Below are 23,088 nucleotides of genomic sequence, written 5' to 3' on the forward strand. Positions count from 1 at the left end.
AAAAAAGTCAATATATGGAGGCACTAGCGATGTAACGGTTGTATTAGGCATGCAGTGGATACAAACTATGATAATTTTGAGTTTACTCAGAAGTCAGTAATCGAATCCTTAATGTCATCGAAGACAAATACAAAACAATGTTTTCTAAAGGAGGCATCCAGGATCTTTGATCCTCTTGGGTACCTTCACCATTCACAGTGACAGCGTAATTTCTATTTCAACAATTGTGGGTTCGGAATGTTTCGTGGGACGAAAGGTTAGCACAGTGAAATTACTACGCCTTGAAGTGAATGGTACACGGACGTCCTACAGCTTGGCTCAATTAGAATTTCGCGCGGCGTAAGAAGCAGCCTCCAAGGAATCACGGATATGACTGAACTCCATATTTTTATGGATGCTAGTTTTAGTGCTTATAGTGCATGCGCATATCTGAAGGCAATGAGCCTGCAAGTCGAGTCAATCACGACGCTCACAGCAGCAGAAATTTCAAGAACACCTAGGGCCCTCGGTGTTCGAGTCAGTCTCTAGCGTGCTTAATAGCTACAACGCATGCACACCGCACCCACCACCGTCGAAGTAACCCTCATGCGCAATAAAAGAAAGATGAAATCCCGAGGAAGAAATATAGCCTACAGTACTATTAAAGAAGGAACTGCACGGATCTGTCGTTAAAGTTGGGACTCTAAAACACACTGGACGAACCCCTAGAAGCACACAAACATCTCAGGCGTAACGACTAACCAAAACCAAAACGTGATGGCATATATCGCGCAAGCTAGGAATTATTTATCACACTCTATACGGGGAAAAGAAGACGATAACGAGAGAAATATGTGACAAACTCCTAGTACCAAATATACCTAAGAACATGCATCCAGGTTAGAACAAGGGCAGACGCACGCGTAAAGCTGAGAAAATGATTCGAAGCCATGGGTCAGATGACAGAGCAACCTTCGTAGGTGCAGCTGAATACCCACACAGAAATAGCAACGTGGCAGTTGTCGTAGGTCACACCCAAAAAACCCTTACAAGGGTGTCAGTTACTACCGTGGTTACTACTAAGCATTTCGAGACAGCAGAGGAGGTAGCAATTGCACTATAATTTGTCTCCACGACTGCTCAATACATCATTAGCGATTCTCAGGCGGCCATTAGAAATTGCGCAAAGGTAGGATCTCTCCTGAGCCGTGGTACATCCTCATAGTCAACGAAGCAAAATTCTTCAACGCAGAGAAGAACGGCAGGCAATTGCCCTGGTTCCCAGCGCATACAACTCCAGGCATCCCCGAATTAAACCCCAACGAGGTAGCACACTGCGAAACTCAAGGTCGTACTCGCCGAGCTGAGCAAAAAGTGCCTTCTATCGGTCAGGACAACGCGGAGGAGGATATCTGGAGAAAAAAAAAGACAGATTAACAAGATGTTGCGATATTACCAAATTTTATCAAAATTTGAGGCGAGTATTACCATCACCTTATACTAAACTGAACAGAGCTGAGTCCGTTACTTGAAGGCGATTAGAGCCGAAAACTTTTACGAGTCCCGTGCAAGTAAAAACTTTCTACCCCGACATATATACGAGAGCGACATATGCAAGCTATACAAGTCTGCTAGAGCCACCCTTTAACACATGTTGTGGGGATATAAAATATATCAAGATAAAATGGCAGTCACCCCGGAAAATTTACGGGCGTGGTGGTCGGCCGCGCTGCGCAGCTCAAAACTCCAAGACCAACTTTGGGCCGTCTAGCGAGACATCGAGGCGGCTACAGGCGTGGGCCTCCCAATCGCCGGATTCCAAATAAGGTTACCTCGCTCGCTAGCTGTTATCCGCACCGCCGAATGTAGCTAATCTCCCTAGTGGGTACGAGCCATGTTTTGAGGAAACAATAAAAACAACTCCAGCCGTTATGAGAAAGTGTGCAACCGGGCTCACTGCTGCTGGATGCCATACTTAATGTTACTTTTATGTTTTGTGGCAGTTCTGACTTGACACTGTCGTAGAATTTGTTTTTAAGCATGAAATGATTTTAGCTCCGGTTGTCGGCGACCTCCAATTGACCTTGAGCGAGAAGCCAGAATCTTTATCCGGACAAGTTGCGAGAACAAAACGAGATCATCATACATATAATCTCGCTCTGACAACAGTTCCAAAGTTGGTGCGCGAACATCACGTACTGAACTTTTTAGCAATGCATTCATCCTTAGCACAAGCAAAGCTTCGAACCACCTTCCCGCCACCGTCGCAGCCATCCTCGATACCGACACCTTCAAGACCACCATTCATGAAACGCCACGTTGAATATTGTCACGTGGTAGTGACGGTGAAGAAAGAAGCAGTATGGTGGAATACAAAACTAGCTTTTATTGGGCGAACCTGTGCCCACAAAACAGGCTACACTTATAGCACAAGGATAGCGGCGAACACGGTCGGCGATCGTCCGAAATCTGATCAGCGGGTCAAGCGCGTCGGCTTTTATAGAGCAGTCGTCGAATGTTCCAGACTAATCGTTCGGACCCGCGTGCCTTCCACAATGTTCTACACCATTCGCGTTACGCGATGGAATCAGATAACACAAGGTTCGGCGACAACAGACAGCCGGGTAGAAGCATCGATAACTTTCCAGAAACGTCGGATACATGCAGGCGCGTCCCTCGCTGTGCGATTACATTTGTTAAGCGGCGAAACGTGGTCGCCCGATAAAGATAAGTACACGTGTCAATATGTCTTTCGTATAATGCACAAATTTTTTGTTATGTTCACCCACTCCTTTTTGTAAGGCCTTCGGGTCTTGAAATTATGTTAAATTGATAAATAAATATATCATAACAGCCAGTCAAAACTTAACAAAATGTGGTCTCTGGCCCCCAGCACTTTGTAGAGGACCGCATTACATACGCTAGTTACTGAGCAAACAAGTTACAAAAAATATTGCTTCCGAATTCTTCCTAATGTTTGCTCACTATATACCCAAGTTGCAACTTCTAGTACGCTGAAGCTTTATTTGTGATTTCAAAAAGCCACGTTCAAAAGGCAGATACAGTGCACCATACATTGCGCGCTGCGAATGGCTGTTTGGCCTACACAACATTTGCGATGCGGTTCAGTTTGAAAACAGGTTTGTGGGATGTGGTGTGGTGTTCAAAACGAGAACAAGGTGAAAGCTGGAGCCAACGTTTCGACGAGTGGACTTGTCTTCTTCAAGGCGACATATGCTTTCCTCGCCACAGTATGTATAGGTGGGGTTCTCCTAAAGGGGGAGGGTGTAAGGTGGGCCGGTGCGAAAACGAGCGAAGGTGTGTTAGCGGCGAGGGTGCAGAATTGAGAATAAAGGAGTGCCGTGCACGAGGCCAGTGACAAGGCCGTCTGTCAATCACGTGTCAACGGCTGTGTGTCAATGGCGTGCACAGCAGCCCTCTATTACCTGTTTCGCTGCTGGTCGTGAGCTAGCGTGTCTCTGAAAGAGATAATATAAGGTGTGGCAGAAACCAGTGCTCGTAAAAAAAATAAATGAAAGAGAGTGCTGAAATGGAATACATCAATAAAAGAAAAAAAAGAAAATAGAAAAGTAGAAAGAAATCAACAGAAAGAAAAGACTAAGCTGGTGTTGTGTGGCGTACCATTGCGAATATGCACTATGCGCATTTTAAGATTGTGGCTAGTAACATTTCCAACTAATCTGCTATGCCGGTATCCATTTCATGCTTATATCTACTCTCGAGAACAGGATAGCCATAATTGTTTCGTATGCCTATTTGGCCTAGGAAATCACACTGGATATTGGCCGGATATTGTAAAGAACCAGCTTTATTTCATCACTTCCATACTACTTCTGGTGACAGAGATGTTTTATTACGCGTTTTTTGTCTTGAACTAATTATTGTTTTGAAATTGGCGGATTAAATCGCAGTGGATGCCTTTTTTTTCCAACTGTTTTGTGCTCAGCTTCCTTTTTGGCAGTGCTCTGTAAAAACATTTCGTCCATTTTTATCACATTTGATCTTAATTTCTGTTATAATTTTTCTAAAACAGCACGCTAAGTTTTGCACTGTTCCTAAAACAACTATGGTGCTAAGAGAGGTTATCTCTGGCCGGAATAAAACCAAGTGCACCAGACTTCACGAATAGTTAAGATTGTTAAAAGCGCTTTTCAACATAGCATGGAGGCTCCTTGCTTTGTAATGGTTCCCCAAAGTTTAGTACTGCAATATATGAAGTCTTTTTTTCCCGTATTTAAAATTACGCACATGGCATCACCAATAAGCGATGGCTGACCTCGGAATTAATTATTAGCAGTGGTGACTGCTTGAGTTTGATTGCACAACAGCAAAGGAAGACGGAGATAATAGAACCCGCAAATTTCGTTATACAGGAGATAAAAACTGGGCACAAGGAACGCGAGCACTTTAGAATTAGTAGTAGCAAGGCTCAAGCTATCCGGAGATTATTACACATGTCACCCGCGCCAATTAGTGTAGAAGGGATAATTAATATACAAAGTCTTTTTTTTCAATTGCACCAAATTTTGAAAAATTTTCTGTGGGAGATGGCACAATTACTTGATAAAGGGGGCCATTACTTTTATAAAAGTGAAATTAGGATGTTTTACGTGCCAAAACCACGATCTCATTATGAGGCACGCCGTAGATGGAGGACCCTGGAAATTTGGACAACCTGGGGTTCTTTAGCGTGCGCCTAAATTAAGTACACGGGTGTTTTCGCATTTCGTCCCCATCAAAATGTGGCCGCTGTGGCCATGATTTGATCCCGCGACCTCGTGCTTAGCAGCCGAACACGATAGCCACTAAACAGCCATGGCAGGTGCAATTATTTCTACGAGAAATCTAAATGCCTTATTAAGTAATAAACATAATTCAACTCAACTTTAAATAAATCAACTTTTTAATAAGACAGCTTGCGGACATATTCCAATCTACGAATTGCAGCCGGTGAGTTGGTAAGGAACAAATTCTCAGGTATACACTCTTTCAGAGATATTCAAGCGCCGCTCTTAGCAGACCGTTCCTGTGTCGAGCGTCGGCGTAACAGAGTGAACGAGCAGAGCGAAGGATCAAAGAGCGAACGCGGAGCGCAGCGGGAGATGAAAGGCGCGAAAAGGAAAGCGGAGGAGGAGGGCACAGTGCAAGCGTGAGAAGAAAATGGTTGTGTGGCGACGATGGCTAGGAGACGGCGCTAGAGTAGCGCGCATTGTCTGGGAGGTCTGTGTATGGCGGCTGCTGTGAATCGCGCCCCCGCGCCACCCACGCGCTGCCTCTCGCGATCTCCAGTATAACCAGGCAGTCGCGCCACGCTTCGCTCCATTTGCGCTAGCTAATATATCGTGAAATAAGAACACGTATAGAGCTGCGCTCAAATTTCGCATTAGGGAATATCGTAATTGTCGGTGAATTTTTTTTTAATTTTCAAAGTGTCATGACGAAATAAATTGGTATTCTAGTTGCTTTTGTGTTTCAATGCATCAACAAGCGCTTTCTTTAAAAAGGTAAGAGGAACAACAGTGCATATTTAACGCAAGTCAGTGCCATCTTGAGAATTCGCTCCAAGTGGATATAAATTGCAAACTCACGAGCTACAATTCGCAAGCAATTAGGTAAAATATAGTTGGTGCAGTTATGATAAATAATAGATTAGGCATTTTGATTTCTCGTAAATGTAATGACCGCTTCATCGAGTAATGTACGTCAACAGTTAGAATTGCGCTCTTGCCACAGGAAAAATTTGGCACAGCTTAAAAAAAGTCAGCTATGTACAGATGGGAATTGAAATTTGAAATCAAGGAAATGCCTTTCTTTGATGAATGAACGAAAGCGTCCGCAGTGCATGTATCCTGATTGCCAGTATGAAAGTAGGCATTATTAATGGAAAACGGTGGTTAAACTGACAGCATTATTGGTAAAATAAGACTATCAGTTGAAATTTATTTTTGCTGTGTGACAGAAGGTTGGTGCCATAAACAAAGCCTCCGCCTCACAAGGCATGCTCTAGGCTAAAATATGAGCAATAATTGAGAAAGCAGCTTTTTGACAATTATTAAGCCAAGCATCGAACAGGACAATATTATTAGAATTTTGTTGAGATGAATGCATAATAATTGTGCAACAGCAGAGGGAACTCACCGGTCATTTGATTGAATATTTCAAATCAATAGCGTACCGTCATCTCCTTCTTTATAGTTGTGCACGCTGAAGATGTTTTTAAAGGCGCACGAATATGCTAAACTAATTGTTGTTGGGATTTGTTGTAACACGTGCAACAGGTGTATTTTTTTTCGCGAACAGCAGTTGCAAAAGTTAAGAGCCTTGAAACACGTAAGGCACAATGCACGAGTATCACATCAATGTGAGCAACGCTATGCGTGCCTCAGGCCCTATTATGCATATAAACATTTCGTTCGTGCATTGCGGGCCAAGAATGCGCCTTGAGTGTACACGATAAGGCTTACTAGGGCGCCTGCTGCTGCACTTACCGAGTCTGGTGCATTGGTGGTTGAAGGGGAGCACAAGTCTGCACTGAAGATGCTGCGCAGGAAAGCCCACTTGTTAAAGTGTTCCCAGCGGGACACGTAGCCTTGGGAGGGGGTCCCTTGGTGCGAGGTTGTTTTGACCGTCAAGCCAAGTTCCCTCTTCAGTTCCTTTACAAAGTAATCGCGCAGCCATTTGATCTTGTTTTTCACGTTCAACACTGGGCAAGAAAAGAACGTGCATTGTGAGGAACGCAAAATTAAAGTGCAAGTTATATTATTGATTCAATTAAGTACTGCGTAACTTTTCACCACTCATCTAGCAAAATGTGGACCGGCACTGCAGGTTTTGGTTCGTCACTATGGCGTGATTTTACTACAAACACCCCCTAAGCGTCACGAAGGATAGGTGCGATGCTAAGTCACGCCGTTATTCAATGACAGTTTCCATGTTAGACAACCCATCAAATCTCTATCAACCCGTGCCACTGCAAAGCACTTGCCATAGGAAGCGCAGGCAACACGCCTACCCTCAAGTATCGAAGTGACTTGGTACAAGAACGTCATATATAGATGCCCATTACACCAGCGAGACATACTTCGGCCACTCGCTTACATTTAGTAAATTTATACTTGCCTATCTTCCCAAATCAATCAGCCTATCCAAGTAAGTGTACATCAGCATTACAGACTGAGTACGTACTTCGTGAAGCTAACAAACATGTGTAATGAATTATGCAATATCTGTGTCACTATTGTCATTTTGTAGTGACCGCGAAGAACCATGCACAGTGGCACAATGCAAATCCTGAAACTGACTATTTACTAGGTGAACCTGTGCCAAGTAAAGCATGTCGCACAATGATAGTTGCGAACACACTTGTCGATGAATCTGAGCTGCGGGTCAATCGCGTCGGCTTTCAGACTTGACTCGTCCAAGGCTCCAGCGTAATCGCATGTATTCGCATACCTTCCAGAAACGGCAACATTATTCTTGTTGCGCATACAATCGTATTACAGAAGGTTTGGCAAGAGCGCAGACAACAGGTAGAATCAACGACTATATTCAATTTCTAAATTATACAGGTGCCGCTTGCGCTAAGCTGTTAGCGAGTGAAATGCGTGCTGGAAAAAGAATTAACAGGTACACGTGTCAATGCACCCTCTTAAAAGAAGAATTGTCCCGATGCTGCGAATAACAGAAAAACGAAGAAAACGAAAATAGGAGAAATAATAAAGAAAGAGCAAAAGTAAACAAAGTCCAAAAGTGTGTTCACGCATAGAATGGCTTGAGACGCACCACGCTGAGGACTTCAGGATGCGGGCGGTGGTGCGCCGTCCGTAACGACCTCGTAGTCCAGTGCGCTGTTACGTCTGAAAACGGCAACGGGCATTCCTTAGGCGCTTTCTACGAGGCAGCCCCTTCATCAGCACAGGCCCAGTCGGCGACTGGGCCCGACATAAACTTTGAAGCGCAAACAAAGGAGCTCACCTCGAGGCGATAACTGCCACCCTCCGTGGAAGCGGCAACAGTCGCGAAAGCCAGTCTCCTCACCCTGACAAGCTGACTGCCACGGAGACCCCACTAATTCATGCAAGAGGCCAACGTCGAGTACTTCCATGGAAAGAGAGTCGACTTCATGTTTCTAAATTTTGATGTGGCTGCCTGGTATGCGGGGCGATTGCGCCACATTGGAGGAGGAGTGCGGTAGAACAGTGAGACGCCATAGGTGGGATCTTGCGAACAATTTGACGAATATGGTTGGCCGAGACACAGTCAACAGATTCCTTCGTCTAGTCTTCTAAGGAAAACGACTGCTCAAAAAGCGAACCCTTTTGGTATCCTGGCGTGTGCTGACATGTGCGTCCTCAGTCATGTAGTGAATGGCGACATTTAAAGTGCTCCTATATGAAGTGGGCTTCTACTTCTGGAGACAATGTAAATATGTAAACTAAAACCTTTTTTTTTCATTCCTACTCCCGGATTTAGTCATCCTTGTGCCTGGAGGACTCCTGGCCTACGCCTAAGTGCAAGCCCGTACTGCACCAACTAGTGGTGAGGGTGGGATTGAACCTGCACTCAACGCCAGTCGCGAGCACCTAGTTGGCGAGTGACTGGGTGACAGCGGCGAGATGGAACCTTTAGTTAGCGTGAATCGCCAGCAACTGGTTCGCGAGTGGTTTGATGGACGCAGCGTATTCTGATTGCACAGTACAGGGTGAGTGCCTGGCTTTGCGCTTGAGATTCATCGGATATTTTAGCCTAGACTTACTAAAAACCAATAGAGCGTGCACTACTGCCTTTTGTGATACGGTGGTTGTTGCGCATCTCAGCAGAAAGCAGGTTTCGGCATAGATATGAACCAGCTGCTACAGCCAGACTTCATACTTGTGTGAAAGTAATTGGGACATGGAGATTGGCAAACCTTCTAATCAATTGAATGCTTTATGGCTTCTTGCAAATGGTGCGATACAGTGGAGGCGAATTTAGGGACATTGCGATACTTCGGTAGATAGGTGTTTGTATTCTCTTATATTTGCCAGGCTCGAAATTCTCCTGGCAAAACAGAATTGACCCGTTGGCAATTTTTTTACTTGCATTTCAATTTGTGTGATTTTCGCAGCAAGTATTGTAGAATAGCTGAGCCAAAGCCTATAGTGACCATGGACCTAATGGGTTTGGCAAGAGCTATCTTGTTGTACTTGTGGGAAGAGCTCGACCTAGATGTACATGATGACAGGTCAGAAGCCGAAATTCTAGAGTCATTTTAGAAAGCAAAAGTGATCAGGAATACTTCAAATACTTCGGCAAACTAGTTCTAAAAGAACAGGAAGAAGAAGCAATTAGATATGAGCAGGAATTGAAAAGACCGGAAAAGATTAGGGAAGAAGAAGAATAGATGGAAGCACACAATCAAGTGATTGAAAGATTGGAACAAGACGGTTGCAATGTGGGCTTGTTGGTAATGCATCTTCAAGGGATCATTTAATCGCGCTACCGTACACTCCTTGAAATTGGAAGAGGAGTTTGAAGCAAAGCAGCAGAAATGTCGGGCACCCGTAGAAGTAGGGCACAGAAGGTGCAAATAAGTAGCGCGGATGGTTCTACCGATAATAGAAAGAGAGGCTAATCCCTGTGATCTTAACTACACGTTGATGAGTGATTACAGGCCCGTAGACTGTGGCGTAGCTGCTGTGGAGCCCGTTGACGGAAACCGGATTGAGAGCGACGAGATACTGTGTCATTGGGATGCTACAGAAGCAGTTAGGACAGCTGTGGCGGTTTGGCACAGTTATGAATGGAGCACGTCGCAAAGGTAGCTCTTGCAAAAGTCCGAAGGCACCATTTCTCATTAGACAAGAGCCGCAGTGCAGCCTTAAATTGTTCGGAAAAGTGCTCTAAAGCACTACGAGCACAGGAAAGTGCAGTTGTGGACAGGTTCCAAGTTAGCGAGTTTCGTTGCACCAAGAAAAATAACTGCATTGTCCCGAAGTATTGCAATTTCAGGCAGGTATTGCAGCCATGGAACAGCGCACTAACCAGCGATTCCTCATGATCGACGCATATCTTCACGATACGGTGGTCCCAGCTCTGAATCCAAAGACCACTAAACCTCTCGTACAATGCACGAAGTCTAGCAGTCTAACTACACTAAATGATACGAGTGCACCCTAACCTAAGCAACATAGATGCGCAAGCTAGTCAATTCACAATGTGGCATTGCAACTGCAGGGGCTACCAACATAAAAAGGCGTCCCAGCAGCAATTTATTCGATCCCGCCCTGAGAAATCGCATGTTATTTTGCTTCAAGAAATGCCCACCCCCAACGTCACTTTGCCCGTGTATCGCTTGGAGATGATGAGTAACGAGGGGGGGGGGAGAGGTATCGCACCCCTACTTTGCCACAGGGCTACGCACATCGGCTACGATCTAAAGATGACTGGTAACAAGATTGAATACATCATGGCGGAAATCATTCCAAACCCTTCAAGTGGCAATGAGTGCAGCACTTTTATTCTCAATGTCTACAACAGCCCAAAGGAGCTGAAGCAAAGAAGATTCAAGCCCCTGCTTACGAAAGCAGTCAAACTAGCTGGACACTCACCGCTAAACGTTACCGGAGACTTTACCGCCCCCCCCCCCCCACGCTTGGGGTTACCCTTACATTACGAACAAAGGGGAGATTCTATGGCACGAAGCGGCAGACCTAGAGTTAACGGTCATCACGGACCCAGAAATCCCAACTAGATGCGGCACATTGGCATGTCGAAACACGACTCCCGACCTCACTTTTGTTCACAATGCCGCGGAACACACCTGGACTAATTTGCACCAAGATTTGGGTAGTGATCATAATATATTACCGAACAACTTACGGATTAGGCAGAAGAGACTACGCAAATTTCAGGTCGTAGACTGGGGCGAATTACAAAAAATCAGAAATAACAGGGTGATTGGAAAAATCGACCTAAGCTTGGAACAATGCATCGCACAAATAAGGGAGGACGCTGGCGCCGCAAGAGGTGCTAACGGATCTCCCGATCGACAAGAGGGACAGCCGATTGGCGCACCTCATAGAAGCTAAGAAATCCCTACTCAGCCGGTGGAAGGCTCAGAGACTCAACCGTAGGCTGAGAAAGAAAGTTGCCGAAACCAATCGAGAGATAGAGGAGCACTGCGAAACCCTCTCTAAGCAACAGTGGGATGAGGTTTGCAACTCCATAGATGGCCGAATGAGAAAAGGAGGAACCTTGAATCTACTGAAGCACCTACTAGACGAAACCAACACAAAATCGAATCAACACAACACGTTAAGCAAAGTTCTGCACATGGCACGGAATGACTCATCCAAGTCGGACGCTATCGCACAGTTAGTGAATAGGTCCCTATCCGTCCCTCCTCGATTGGAATATGCGGGAACAAGCAACCCAACTTTAGATGCAGAATTCACAGTAGGAGAGGCCAGGGCGGCTTTACATGACCTCAACGGAAGATCTGCCCCTGGTCCCAACAAGATAACAAACAATATGGTTCGCAATTTGGATGATGATTCCGTAGAGTACTTGACACAACTAAATAATGAGATATGGAAGAGAGGTGACGTTCATGGCGAATGGAATACCGCCCAAACTATTTTAAACCCAAAACCTGGCAAGCCCCCAGGCCTCGAGAATCTACGACCGATCTCACTCACATCGTGTTGGGAAAGTCTGCTGAACACGCAATGCTGAATCGGTTATCTAGGTACCTGGAAGAGCACGGGATTCACGCTTATACGATTATCGACTTAAGGCCTAGCCAATTTACGGAAGATACCATGTTCCTACTCAAGTACCAAATAATCAGCCAGAAGACTAGGGACACGAGAGGATTACTTGGAGTAGACATGGAGAAACCATTTGATAATATCCTTTATACGTTTATACCCAAAACCATTTTGAACCTCGGTCTGGGTAGTCACATTCATCGATATGTCAAAACCTTTTTTAGTGGAAAGATGGCCACGTTCAAAGTTGGGGACCTAACCTCACATGCAATGAAGCTAGGTAACCGAGGCACACCCCAAGGAGCGGTCATCTCGCCCACTCTTTTCAATATCTCCATGATAGGTCTGGCCAGAAGACTTGACGATATCAAAGGCATAGAATGGACCATGTACGTGGATGAGGTCACGATATGGTGTACTGGAGGCAGCGACGGAGAAATAGAACAAAGATTATAATACGCCGTAAACGTCATTGAAGAGCATTTCATCCCAATGGGACTCCTATTCTCACCCGAGAAATCGGAGCTCCTCACTATAGCGACCTAAGCGACGAGGCCACAAACCCAGGGGATGGCTTCGTCGTGGGGAGAACGACATAACGCTATATACCAAGAGCGGAAGCGTCATTCCAAGGATGTACTCCATCTGGGTCCTGGGCTTGGTGATAGAAGCCAACGGGTCCAATTATCAAATGATTCTACATATCCCTAAGAAAGTGGACAACGCAGTCAGGCTCATCAAAAAAGTAACTAACCGCCGACATTAGCTTGGAGAAGACGATGTCGTCAGAGTAGTTCCCGCCTTTGTGCTATGTCACTTCGCCTAGTAACAGCAATGCACGAGTAGAAGAGATCAGAAAGATACAAACCCAATGCATTGTTAAGGAAAGTAATCAAGGTAGCTCTTCGGCTACCTATGTACACGAAAACTGAAAGACTCATGCATCTAGGGCTGCACAATACACTGGAAGAAATAGCCGAGGCATAAGAAAGAGTCCAATTGATTAGACTTTGCATCATGTGATCAGGAAGACACATCCGCCAACGGATTGGTATCCCAATAACAGAAATACATAATAACCACCGAAAAATTCCCAGAGATGTGCGGAAGAATATCACAGTGATGCCTGTTTCAAGGAATGTTCACCACATTCATAATGCGGGCAGAAGGCAAGCCAGAACCAAAGCCCTAGTAGAGAGGGTTAAAAATCAGGCTGAAGAATGTCTTTCGTCGACGCCGATTTCATGTCCAATAGAGGAGACTTCACAGCGGTCCTTCTGAATGGCAAACGTGAAATAGTCAACTCGGCTTCCACTTACACCACAGAACCAGAAATTGCAAAATAGGTAGCCATTGAATTGGCACATTTAGAACCACAATCGGATTATGATGCAGGCCGTAGTGGCGTACTCCGGATTAATTTTGACGCCATGATGTTCACTAATGTGCCCCAAAATTGAAGTCCACGTGCGTTCTCTGTTTCACCCCCGTTGAAATGTGGCTGCCGCAGTCGGGGTAAAATTCGCAACCTCAGGCAATGCCATGGCCGCAAAGCTACCACGGGGGGCACAGAAGTGTTGATTTGACAGTCGACTGCTTGCGTATTGTCACCTGGACCCTGCGGTGCGCTTTAATTATTGCGGATCTGCTTCTGCGCGTCCTGCGTAATTTGTCCGCTTGACAGATTTGCATGATGTTTAATTTTCAGGAATAAGAGGAACGTACTGTATCGTACCTTGAAATTAATCTTAAGTTTTCCCGCAACTGGCTTTCGTACGATAGCAGGGTTTTTTTGCCTTCTCACATCACGTTACCTCCTCTCATCCCGTATGGGAACTGCTTTTTCTTTTCCCTCCTCTCTACAGTTCTATCTGCCTTCCCTCTGGGGTCGCACGTTAGTAGAGAGGGAAGCGCTGCAGTTTCTACAATGCTTCCGAGGGGGTCACAGATAATCACAGCTGTCAAGAGGCTAATGTGGCGACGCCCAGGTCCGAAAAGTCCAGGGGGCATTCTGCATATTCGACGTGGTAGGGTCCAAACGAGTTTCTCGCGTCGTCTTTCTTCCCTCAGAAGCAGCTGCAGTGGGAAAGTCGAAGAGGCAAAGAAAACTTCGCTCTGAATGGAGAGAAACAGAAAAATAAAGCAAAACAAGAAGTGCTAAAGGCGTTCAATATATCATACAGACCGCGAAAAGCACAACAATGCTTCAAAAGTCCGATCTTCAGCTGCGTATTGTAGTCTTTACTTTTGTCACTAAGCAGCTTATTTCTCACTAGGCAGATGCACCATTCTTGCAAAACACTACTGAAAACCTCGCTTAAGCTTATTCCGACAGCCCTGGAGCTGCATTATATTCGGGATCGGCCCATATGCTTAGACTGCACTATCTTTGGGATCAGCCTACAGAGACGGCCAGATAGTCGTAAGATTATCGTTACCAAAAACGCTTTAACTCTTCACGAATGTATTGGAATAATAAACTTCGGCAGAAATGTTATAGATGATGGTACAAGCCAAGTTACAGCCTTGTGTTGTAAACATCCCTAGATGTGTAGTTATGTGTGAGGCGATGATTTCTGGGATGATGTGAACAAAATGTAAAGACGTAGATGTGGAAATGGTGGCGTGACGAAGACAATGTGATGCCAACAGAATGACGACGTCCTGACGACAACGACAGAGCGATGATAGAGTGAAGATGAAGGCGTGACAGTATCGGTTAGACGGCGATGGTGTGACGAAGACCGCATGGTGACGTGGTAAGTGAAGGTGCGATGACGAAATTGCCAGAACGGTAACATGAGAACAGTGAAATGACGATAGCTTGACGACGAGCAAGATGTCAGTAGGATGCAATGATGATGACGGTGCGACGGTGATGTTATCAGTGCAGCAGCATGTCGAAAACAACATGACTGCAGTGGAGCGACGACAGTGTGACGACGACAACGCTTTGACGACAATGAAATGGAAGCAACGTGCATTACGATGGCGCGACAATGACAGTATGACGACGATAAAATGGTGAATGTATGACGATGGAAATATGCCGAAAAATGCACTGTGGCATGACGACAGCGTGACGACGCTGTTCCGTTCAACGATGACGAGGAAGATGCCAATGACTGAATGATGACGCATTATGACATCACACTGATCATGGAGTGGCGACGACGACGGTGGGAATATGGAATCATAGCGACGGAGGGAACTGCGCCAAGGTGACGGCACGACAACGACGGCGTAAAGACGGCATGACGTTAGCGGAGGGATGATAGTGGATGACCAAGGTGGCATGATGACGGTAGAATGCCTGTAAGGGATGCGATGAGAACGAAAACTTTTTAGTGGTCAAATATTTCAGTCAACAACGAATACGGTAGAGAAAGAGCGGTAGAGAAAGAGAAAGAGAAAGAAACAATGTTCTCGCTTTAAAATCGACATGAAGCAGTGTGAGAAGGAGGAGTAAAAAAAAACTGGCCCTGGTCGTGGTTTTATTCAACGACAATCTCGCTAATGAACCGTAGGCGTTCCGACGTGTTGAGGCAGCCGCCAGTGTACAAGGACCCGAGACCGTCACCTAGGCTGGTGGGGTGGCGGCCCCTCCCTGCCCGTAATCCCCAGATATCTTCAGTAAACTTTTCACTCACTCACTCCAATCCAAGCTGTGACCAGCGAAGCTTTCGTATCATCTGACCCAGTAGACCAATGTGACGTAGCCTTGAACTGGGTGCTGCTGAGCCTGAGCATGACGCCGTTGTGCATACTGACGTTGCTGTTCCTTTCATCGCTCATCGTAATCGCGCTACTCTTCAGGTGTCCAAAGTGTGCCTGGCTTGCTCCGGCCAGGAGCGGTTGATTCTTACCTACTCCGAGCGCGACGCCGTTTTGCTTATTGACTTTGCTGTTCCCGTCGCGGCTAATCGTGTTCACGCTGCTTTTCGGAAGTCCTATGTGTGGCCTTTCCAAAGTGCTATCAGCTTACCAATAAAATCGGTTGCTCGGCGGGTTCTTCTTTTAGATATGAAAATGTACTTATGCCCCTTCCTGCTTCTCGTGCTAGAGTTGCCGCTTCCCGCCAATTGCAGCTTATGCAACCGTGATCAAGCAGGGGATAGCAGAACATGAGGAGAATCCCAAGGTACTGGAGGTCAGGCGGCTAGCACTGAGCAAGACCATCAGGCTCTCATTCACCACCAAGGAGGTACCGATGAAAATCAAATGCCTAGGTGTCATCCTGAACTGTTACTTATACAAGAAAAAGTACGACGTATGCTATAAGTTCGGAGACCTGGGACACCGATCCGACGTATGCGAGAGCAAGGAGAAGTGCAGGGGCTGCGGCATCCCCAACCCAACCGAGGGACACGACTGCAACCCCACCTGCAAGCTGTGCGGCAAGCCGCACCCCACCGGCGACAGAACCTGCAAGGAGATCTTCAGAACCCCATACATCGTTAAAAAACGACAATGGGAGAAGCTCCAGCAACAAGAGGAGGAGGAAGAGAAGAAGAAACTACCAGAACATCGCAACAGGCGGGGCGAAAGCAAGAGGCGGGTCACGAGCAAGGAGCGACTCTGGTCCACATCCTTCCCGAGGCTACCGCAGCAGGCCACCACCACTCCGCCCCAGAAGCAAGGGTCACCACCCACCAGAAAAGTAGGCTGGGAAGCGGGGAATTCCCATGACTTAGGGATAGTGAGGGAGCTCAAAGAGCAAATGAAACAACAAAACGAAATGATGAAACAGCAACAGCAGCAATGAAAGTTTTACCAGGAGCAAACACAAGCTCAGATGCAGGAGCTCCGTAATCATGTTATCGAGCTGCAACTGGAGAACAGTGAGCTCAAAGCTCAACTCAGACAACTGGAAGCACATCAGGAGGCCATGGACAATAAGTCGTCCGAAGCTGAGCCAGAGGCGGCTGCACAGCCAAAGAAAAAGCGAGTTAAAAAGGCCGATTCTGGCCTTGAGAAGGCCGAGGGCAGGGTAGATAAACTTGAGGTAGACATGCAGCAACTCAAAGAGGCAGTACAACAGGTCGCCATAGTTCCCCAGCGTAACGCGGAGAGGGTAGACCAACTCTTAGCCCAGCTCAGCCAACTAGTCACCCCAATGTGAACTAAAATGGACCAACTGGCGGAACAGCAAAAGCAAATCCTTTTGCGGTTGAATCATGGCCAGACTGAACGCTAGGGCAAACATAATATGGCATTGGAACTGTAGGGGCTTCACCAAAAAAAAATGAAACGTTCTCCAAGCCTACCTTGCAGACGCGATGGTCCCGACATCATCGCGCTCCAAGAGTGTGGAAAGAACGCTAAACTGAGCGGATACAAAACGTACCCAGGCTGGTCGCCAAATGCTCAGACCGCTACCCTGGGGAAGAGAAATATCCCCGTCATGCAGCATGAGGTAGGAGGCACGCAGATTGACTACGTGTTAACGCAGATTATACCGCAGAGGAGGAAATAACGCAGCCTGCTAGTCCTGAACGTCTACAGCTCTCCTAAACTAAGGAAAGGCTGTGGCTTCATGGAGCTCTTTGCCAAAGCGCAAACACTGGCACAAGAGCAGCAGCGTCTTGTAATAGTAGGGTATTTTAATGCGCCACACCAAGCATGGGGATACAACCAGCCCCAGATAAAGGGGAGGGAATTATGGGACGCCATGTTGCAGTGCAATTTAACACTCCTCAACGATTCACTAGCACCGACCAGGTATGGGAACAGCGTGTCATAAGACACCACCCCCGACCTGGCCATGATTGGAGCGGACGTTGAGGCTACATTGCACAACACTGGAGAGAACCTAGGCAGTGATCACAGAATCATAGAGATTGTTGTCCGAAACAGGGTCAAAATGAAACGTGAGAGGAAAACACTCAAATCCATCAATTGGCCATCCTTGCGCGACAACAGAGGGGGTTGAGGGGATATCACCGACATAGCTGAATGGACCAATAGCATCAAGCAGGCGTGCAAAGAGGCTGAGGACGAAATAGAATTAGGTGAGGAACAAGACTGGGTTGATAGCCACATGAGACAACTGTGGCAAAAGAAAAAAGAGGCAGAAACCGAGCTCGCCCAGAAAAGGGGCAACCGTAACCTGAGAAGGAGAATAGCAGCTCTCAACAAGGAAATTGAGAGTCATGCCTAAACACTAAACAGACAACACTGGAATGACATCTGCGATAGGCTACATAAGCAATTAAGCTCCGTCACCACCGGGAAAATATTGAGGAACCTCCTGGACCCAGACAACACCGAAGCAGAGACCAGGAGAAAAATGCAAAGACTAACACACAATTTCCAGGGGTCGGAGAAGGATATGATCAACCAGATAAAAGAGAAGTACATAGGGGAAACGAACAACGAAACATTCCCGGACTATAGCGGCGAAAACAACGATCAGCTAGACCAAGCAATCACCATAAGAGGTCCAAGCTGCCTTAAACAAGCTCAGAGGAAAAACCGCTGCTGGCCCAGATGGGGTCAACAACAAGATGCTTAGAAACCTTGACGACAACTCCCTTCAGCAACTAATGGCATTCATCCAAAAGTGTTGGGAGCGGAGGGAGATAGCCGGGAAGTAGAAAAAAGGAAATCTAGTCCTCATCGCCAAACCAGGGAAAGAATTCAAACTAGAGAACCTTAGGCCAATATCGTTAACGTCCTGTGTAGGCAAGCTTATGGAGCAAGTCATACAGAACAGGCTCAACGGATACTTGGAAAGTAAGAACCTTTCCCAGACAGCATGGTTGGATTCAGAAAACAAATATCCAGAGACGACGTCATGCTACAACTCAAAGAACAAGTATTGGAAAGGAAGACTAGTGACTCGAGAGTCATAGTGGGACGGGACGTCATCAAAGCGTTTGACAGCGTCAAACACAAAGCGATCCTGTCGCACCTCAATTACCTAAATGTAGGAGCAAGCTATACAACTATATCGAAAGCTTCCTCACGGACCGAATGGTGAACATATGAAAGTGGGAGCACAATAAGAGAAAACATTAAGCTAGGCAACAAGGGAACACCGCAGGGATTGGTGCTATTTCCTACCCTTTTTAACATTGCAATGATCGGGCTGCCAGAGACTCAGAAAGCTAGAGGGCCTCTGCCACACAGTCTACGCTGACGACTTCACCCTTTGGGTCGACAGAGGCGACACCGATGGCCAAATAGAAGACACCCTACAAAGGGCAATCTGGGAAACAGAAAGCTATCTGAGACCCATAGGGCTAAAATGCTCGCCGGATAAATCGGAGATGCTAAACATGAGCAAGCAGCAGGTCAATATCCAGCTCCTGGTCAACAACATCCCGGTCCCAAGGGTGGAGAAGATCAGGATACTGGGTATGTGGATACAAGAAAATGGGAGAAACACCGAAACGACAAACAATAGAAACCACGACCAACCAAGCTTGCAGGCTTCTCAAGAGGGTAGCAAACAAAAATACGGGGTTGAAGGAAGCGAACCTACTTAGGCTTGTCCACTCTTTCATCATTAGCCGAATTATCTACGCTATCCCGTACTTAAAGACAACTAAAGCAGAGGGAGACAAGGTACACATCCTCATCAGGAAAGGTGTCAAAACAGCCCTAGGTTTACCACCGCGCACATAAACCGAGACGATCCTCAACCTAGGAGTGTCAAACACGCTAGAGAAAATGTGCGAGGCGACTCACGGCACAACATGTCAGATTAACTGGCAGCAAAACGGGCACACCCATCCTTAGGAAACTGGGCTACCAGAGCCCAGAATCGCGAGAGGGGATAACCACCATCCCCAAAGAAATTAGCAACAGGTTAAGAATACCCCCTTCCCAAGAAATATGCACCCCATACACAACAAGGAACGCAGGAAAAGCAGAGTCCAAAGACTCCAAAGCTCCCTTCTCCAAAAACAAGGAGTAGTGTATACCGATGCGGCCGAGTACCCAGAAGGGCACTACGCTGCAGTAGTAGTGAGCGACTAAGGCGAGCTAATCTCGAGCTGTAGCGTGCGACACTCTTCACCAGAGGAGGCAGAGAGGGCGGCGATTGCCCTGGCAATCACAAACCCATCAAGCAGAATAATTATCACCGATTCTAAAACTGAAATCAAAGCCTATGACACCGGCAAAGTGTCCAAAGAGGCCGGCAAAATTCTGCAGGTAGGCAAGGAGAACGTACCCAACGACCTAATTAGAATAATTTGGGCGCCCGCCCATAGTGAACTCACAGGGAACGAGATCGCCAACGAGGTCTTCCGAGGGCTCGCACACCGGGCCCCACCCCAGGCAGACTACTCCCTGTCCAAAAAGCGAGACCTAACCACATACAGAGAAATTCTAGAACACTATAGCATGGGCAGGAGAACACTCTCTCCCCCCATAGATATCTAACAAAGAAGTAATCTGACGACAACTGCAGACGGGTACCTTCCCAAAGCCGTATATCCTACACAGATGGCATCCTGAGGTGCACTCTTCCAAACGCAAAAACTGTGAAGGCATGGCGACTCTTTGTTCCCAAGGCATATGGAAACAAAGAGTCATGGGAATCCTCCCTCCGTAGCCAGAAAGAACAAGCCCAAAAACAAGTCGTCGGTCAAGCCCAGGCCGCCGCCGGAAGCCAACGAATTCCGGCCGACGTCTAGGGGGGAGGTAGACGGTGAATGGAGGAGCTGCGTCTCACCCCGATCCCGCATACTCCCTGACGGGTGCAAATAAAGTGCTTTCTCTCTTTCTCTAACGGGAAACGCTTGCGACAAACGCTACGCGCGAAGACGAGCTCTCTTGTTCTTTTTATTTCTTTCCTCCGCGCGTCTGGCGCCGCCACTGCCGCGGATGCGAGCGCCATCGGTAGTGGAGCGAGGAACCCAGCCGCGCACATGGCGCGCGCCTCCCGCTGTGATTGGTGAACTTTTTCCCACGGTCACGTCAAAAGCTTGGGAGATGGAGGCACAGAGCACCTATGCAAACTTAGAGAAGGGAAACTGTACCTTACAGAGTGCAACGGAAAGAAGAGTAGCGGTGGCGTTGTGAACTAAAGTGTGCGACCGAGAGATGGCGCTAGTGAAATCAAAACTAATATCTTAATTATTACGTTGTGAGCAATATGGCCGCCACGGTAGCGACTGGTAGACCTCGTCGCGCTGCTCGCTCGCTGGTTTTGGGCGATTTGCTACCGCTTTCGGGGTGGTATTCATGTGTACACTACTCTATTACGACTACAGATATCTTTATTATGTCGCCAGGTGAGCGAGAGGCTTCAATTGGCAAAAAAAACATTAAACAAGTAAGCTTACATTGTTTATTGTCAATGGTGAAGGAAGCAGTACATGTCACTACTTTCGTACAGGTCAGGTGGAGTTAATGCTGTCAGTCACTGAGTTTACAACAAACAGAAACCCAGATGGTCATCTGTTTATTGAAATTGATAGCTGAAATTGAGTTTTCTCAACGTGTTCGGCCAAAGCAGAGAGAACGAAGCTTCAGACGATGTTTATGCTAGGCTACCCTCGTACTTGTGTTGCGTACAGTGCTATTTCACGTGTTTCATAGTACATTCTCTGCGTTCAACGATTTCAGCTATGTTAACAGAAGATACGCGAGAAGCTCTCGGCAAAGATGTACTTTAAGGAAGATAACCTCTAGCTGCAATGTACCATTCTTTTCCTAACACATTGACGAGAGGCACGAAGTGTAGGAATAAAAAAGCGGTATGCTCAATTTTACATCATGCATTGTCTGCTCTTGATATTTCTGCGGCACATTTAGTGTTCATTTAGTGGCAGTAATGGCTTCGACACAAGTGGAGTAGTCGTAGGAGAGCGAGAAACGTTGTGGAGACAACGGTGTTTACAAGGACCTTTGCAAATATTGTGCGAATAAACAAGGACACTAAATAAACATATAAGTTAGGCCAATTAATGCTCAGGAATCTTTGGAAAATGCAACTTACGGTTTCATGTTGAAAAAGCATCTCGGCTTCTGTGTTCAAACAAGTGAAAGAGGTTGCAAAGACATCAACATTTCAATTAACAGAGGTGAGCAAGGGAAGCCTCTGCCTGGAGCCAACATTTCAACAAGCAAACGTATTTGTGAGGGCTGTGACGAAGACAAGTTCCCACTCTGAGGCTTCCCTTGCTCGTCCACTGTTGATTCGCTGAATGTTACGCCAAACTTACTCCAAGTATATTTCAAAAGCTTTTGGGAACACACTGCTCAGGTTTGTCCTCTGCCGTTTGAAGAGAAAGTAAAATTGTTTTTAGTGATTTGTCATGTTTTGAGAAGTGTGGAATAGTCCGGATGTGTGCATTTGCCCTTTCTAGCTATTTCTTACGGTGTAGGGCTAGCCTAGTTATTGATTTCATGCAAACTGTACATCTCATGCAAACTCCAACGGAAATAAGAGTAGCGGTGGCGTTGTGAACTTAAGTGTGCCACCGAGAGATGGAGCTAGCGAAATCCAAACTAACGTCGTAATTATTACGTAGTGAGCAATATGGCCGCTATGGTAGCGGCTGGTAGGCCTTTTGTAGTTAACAAATGTAAAATAATGCGTATATCCAAATCTAATTCTAATCCTAGCGCTTGCTATCTGAACAATGTCCTCTTAGATTTCATTATGTCATATAAATATCTTGGTGTACACATTACAAATAACTTAAGTTGGACCACTAATATAAAATACATTATTAACAATGCTAATCAGATGCACGGGTACTTGTGTCGCAGCTTTCCAAAGCACCGTCTACTTCAAAATTACAGCTTTACAAGACTCTAGTATGCTCGAAGCTTGAATATGTACCTGGAATATGGGACCCTAGAAACTTTAATCTTATTAATTCATTATGCAAAATAGAAGTGAGGCGTGCAGACGGGACACTAGAGTAGAGAAGTGGACAACACAAACGCCGACTATCAACTGAAGGGAGCACTGAGGCGAAAAAAGAAAGAAGACACAAAACTCATCTGCGCATGCTCAGGAATGGTAACACCACGTGTCAATCGGGTACACGTGCCGGTCTACGTGAGAGATAACTGTTAAGGCACTTAATCTCTTCCTTGTGCATAGTAATCGAAGGCTGACTCACGCACGCACTTCCACCATTATAGATATGCCATGCCTAAGAATGAAGATACGCGTCTTATGGTAGAGGCATGGCATATCTATAATGGTGCAAGTGCGTGCGTGAGTCAGCCTTCGATTACTTTACATAAGGAAGAGATTAAGTGCCTTAACAGTTATCTCTCACGTAGACCGGCACGTGTACCCGAGTGACACGTGGTGTTACCATTCCTGAGCATGCGCAGATGAGTTTTGTGTCTTCTTTCTTTTTTCGCC

General features: G+C 46.3%; 1 protein-coding gene across 4 annotated transcripts in view; it reads right to left on the reverse strand.

Annotated features, from left to right (window-relative positions):
* Positions 1-23,088, reverse strand: part of LOC142587403 (uncharacterized) — a 93,565-nt gene that overhangs the window by 43,941 nt on the left and 26,536 nt on the right. For all 4 annotated transcript variants that reach the window (XM_075698396.1, XM_075698397.1, XM_075698395.1 and 1 more), the window contains one exon: positions 6,489-6,703. In XM_075698396.1, coding sequence (XP_075554511.1) covers positions 6,489-6,703 — 215 coding nt within the window. The remainder of the gene's footprint in view (positions 1-6,488; positions 6,704-23,088) is intronic.

This window comes from Dermacentor variabilis, chromosome 7 (assembly GCF_050947875.1).
Source record: "Dermacentor variabilis isolate Ectoservices chromosome 7, ASM5094787v1, whole genome shotgun sequence".
Lineage (NCBI taxonomy): Eukaryota > Metazoa > Arthropoda > Arachnida > Ixodida > Ixodidae > Dermacentor > Dermacentor variabilis.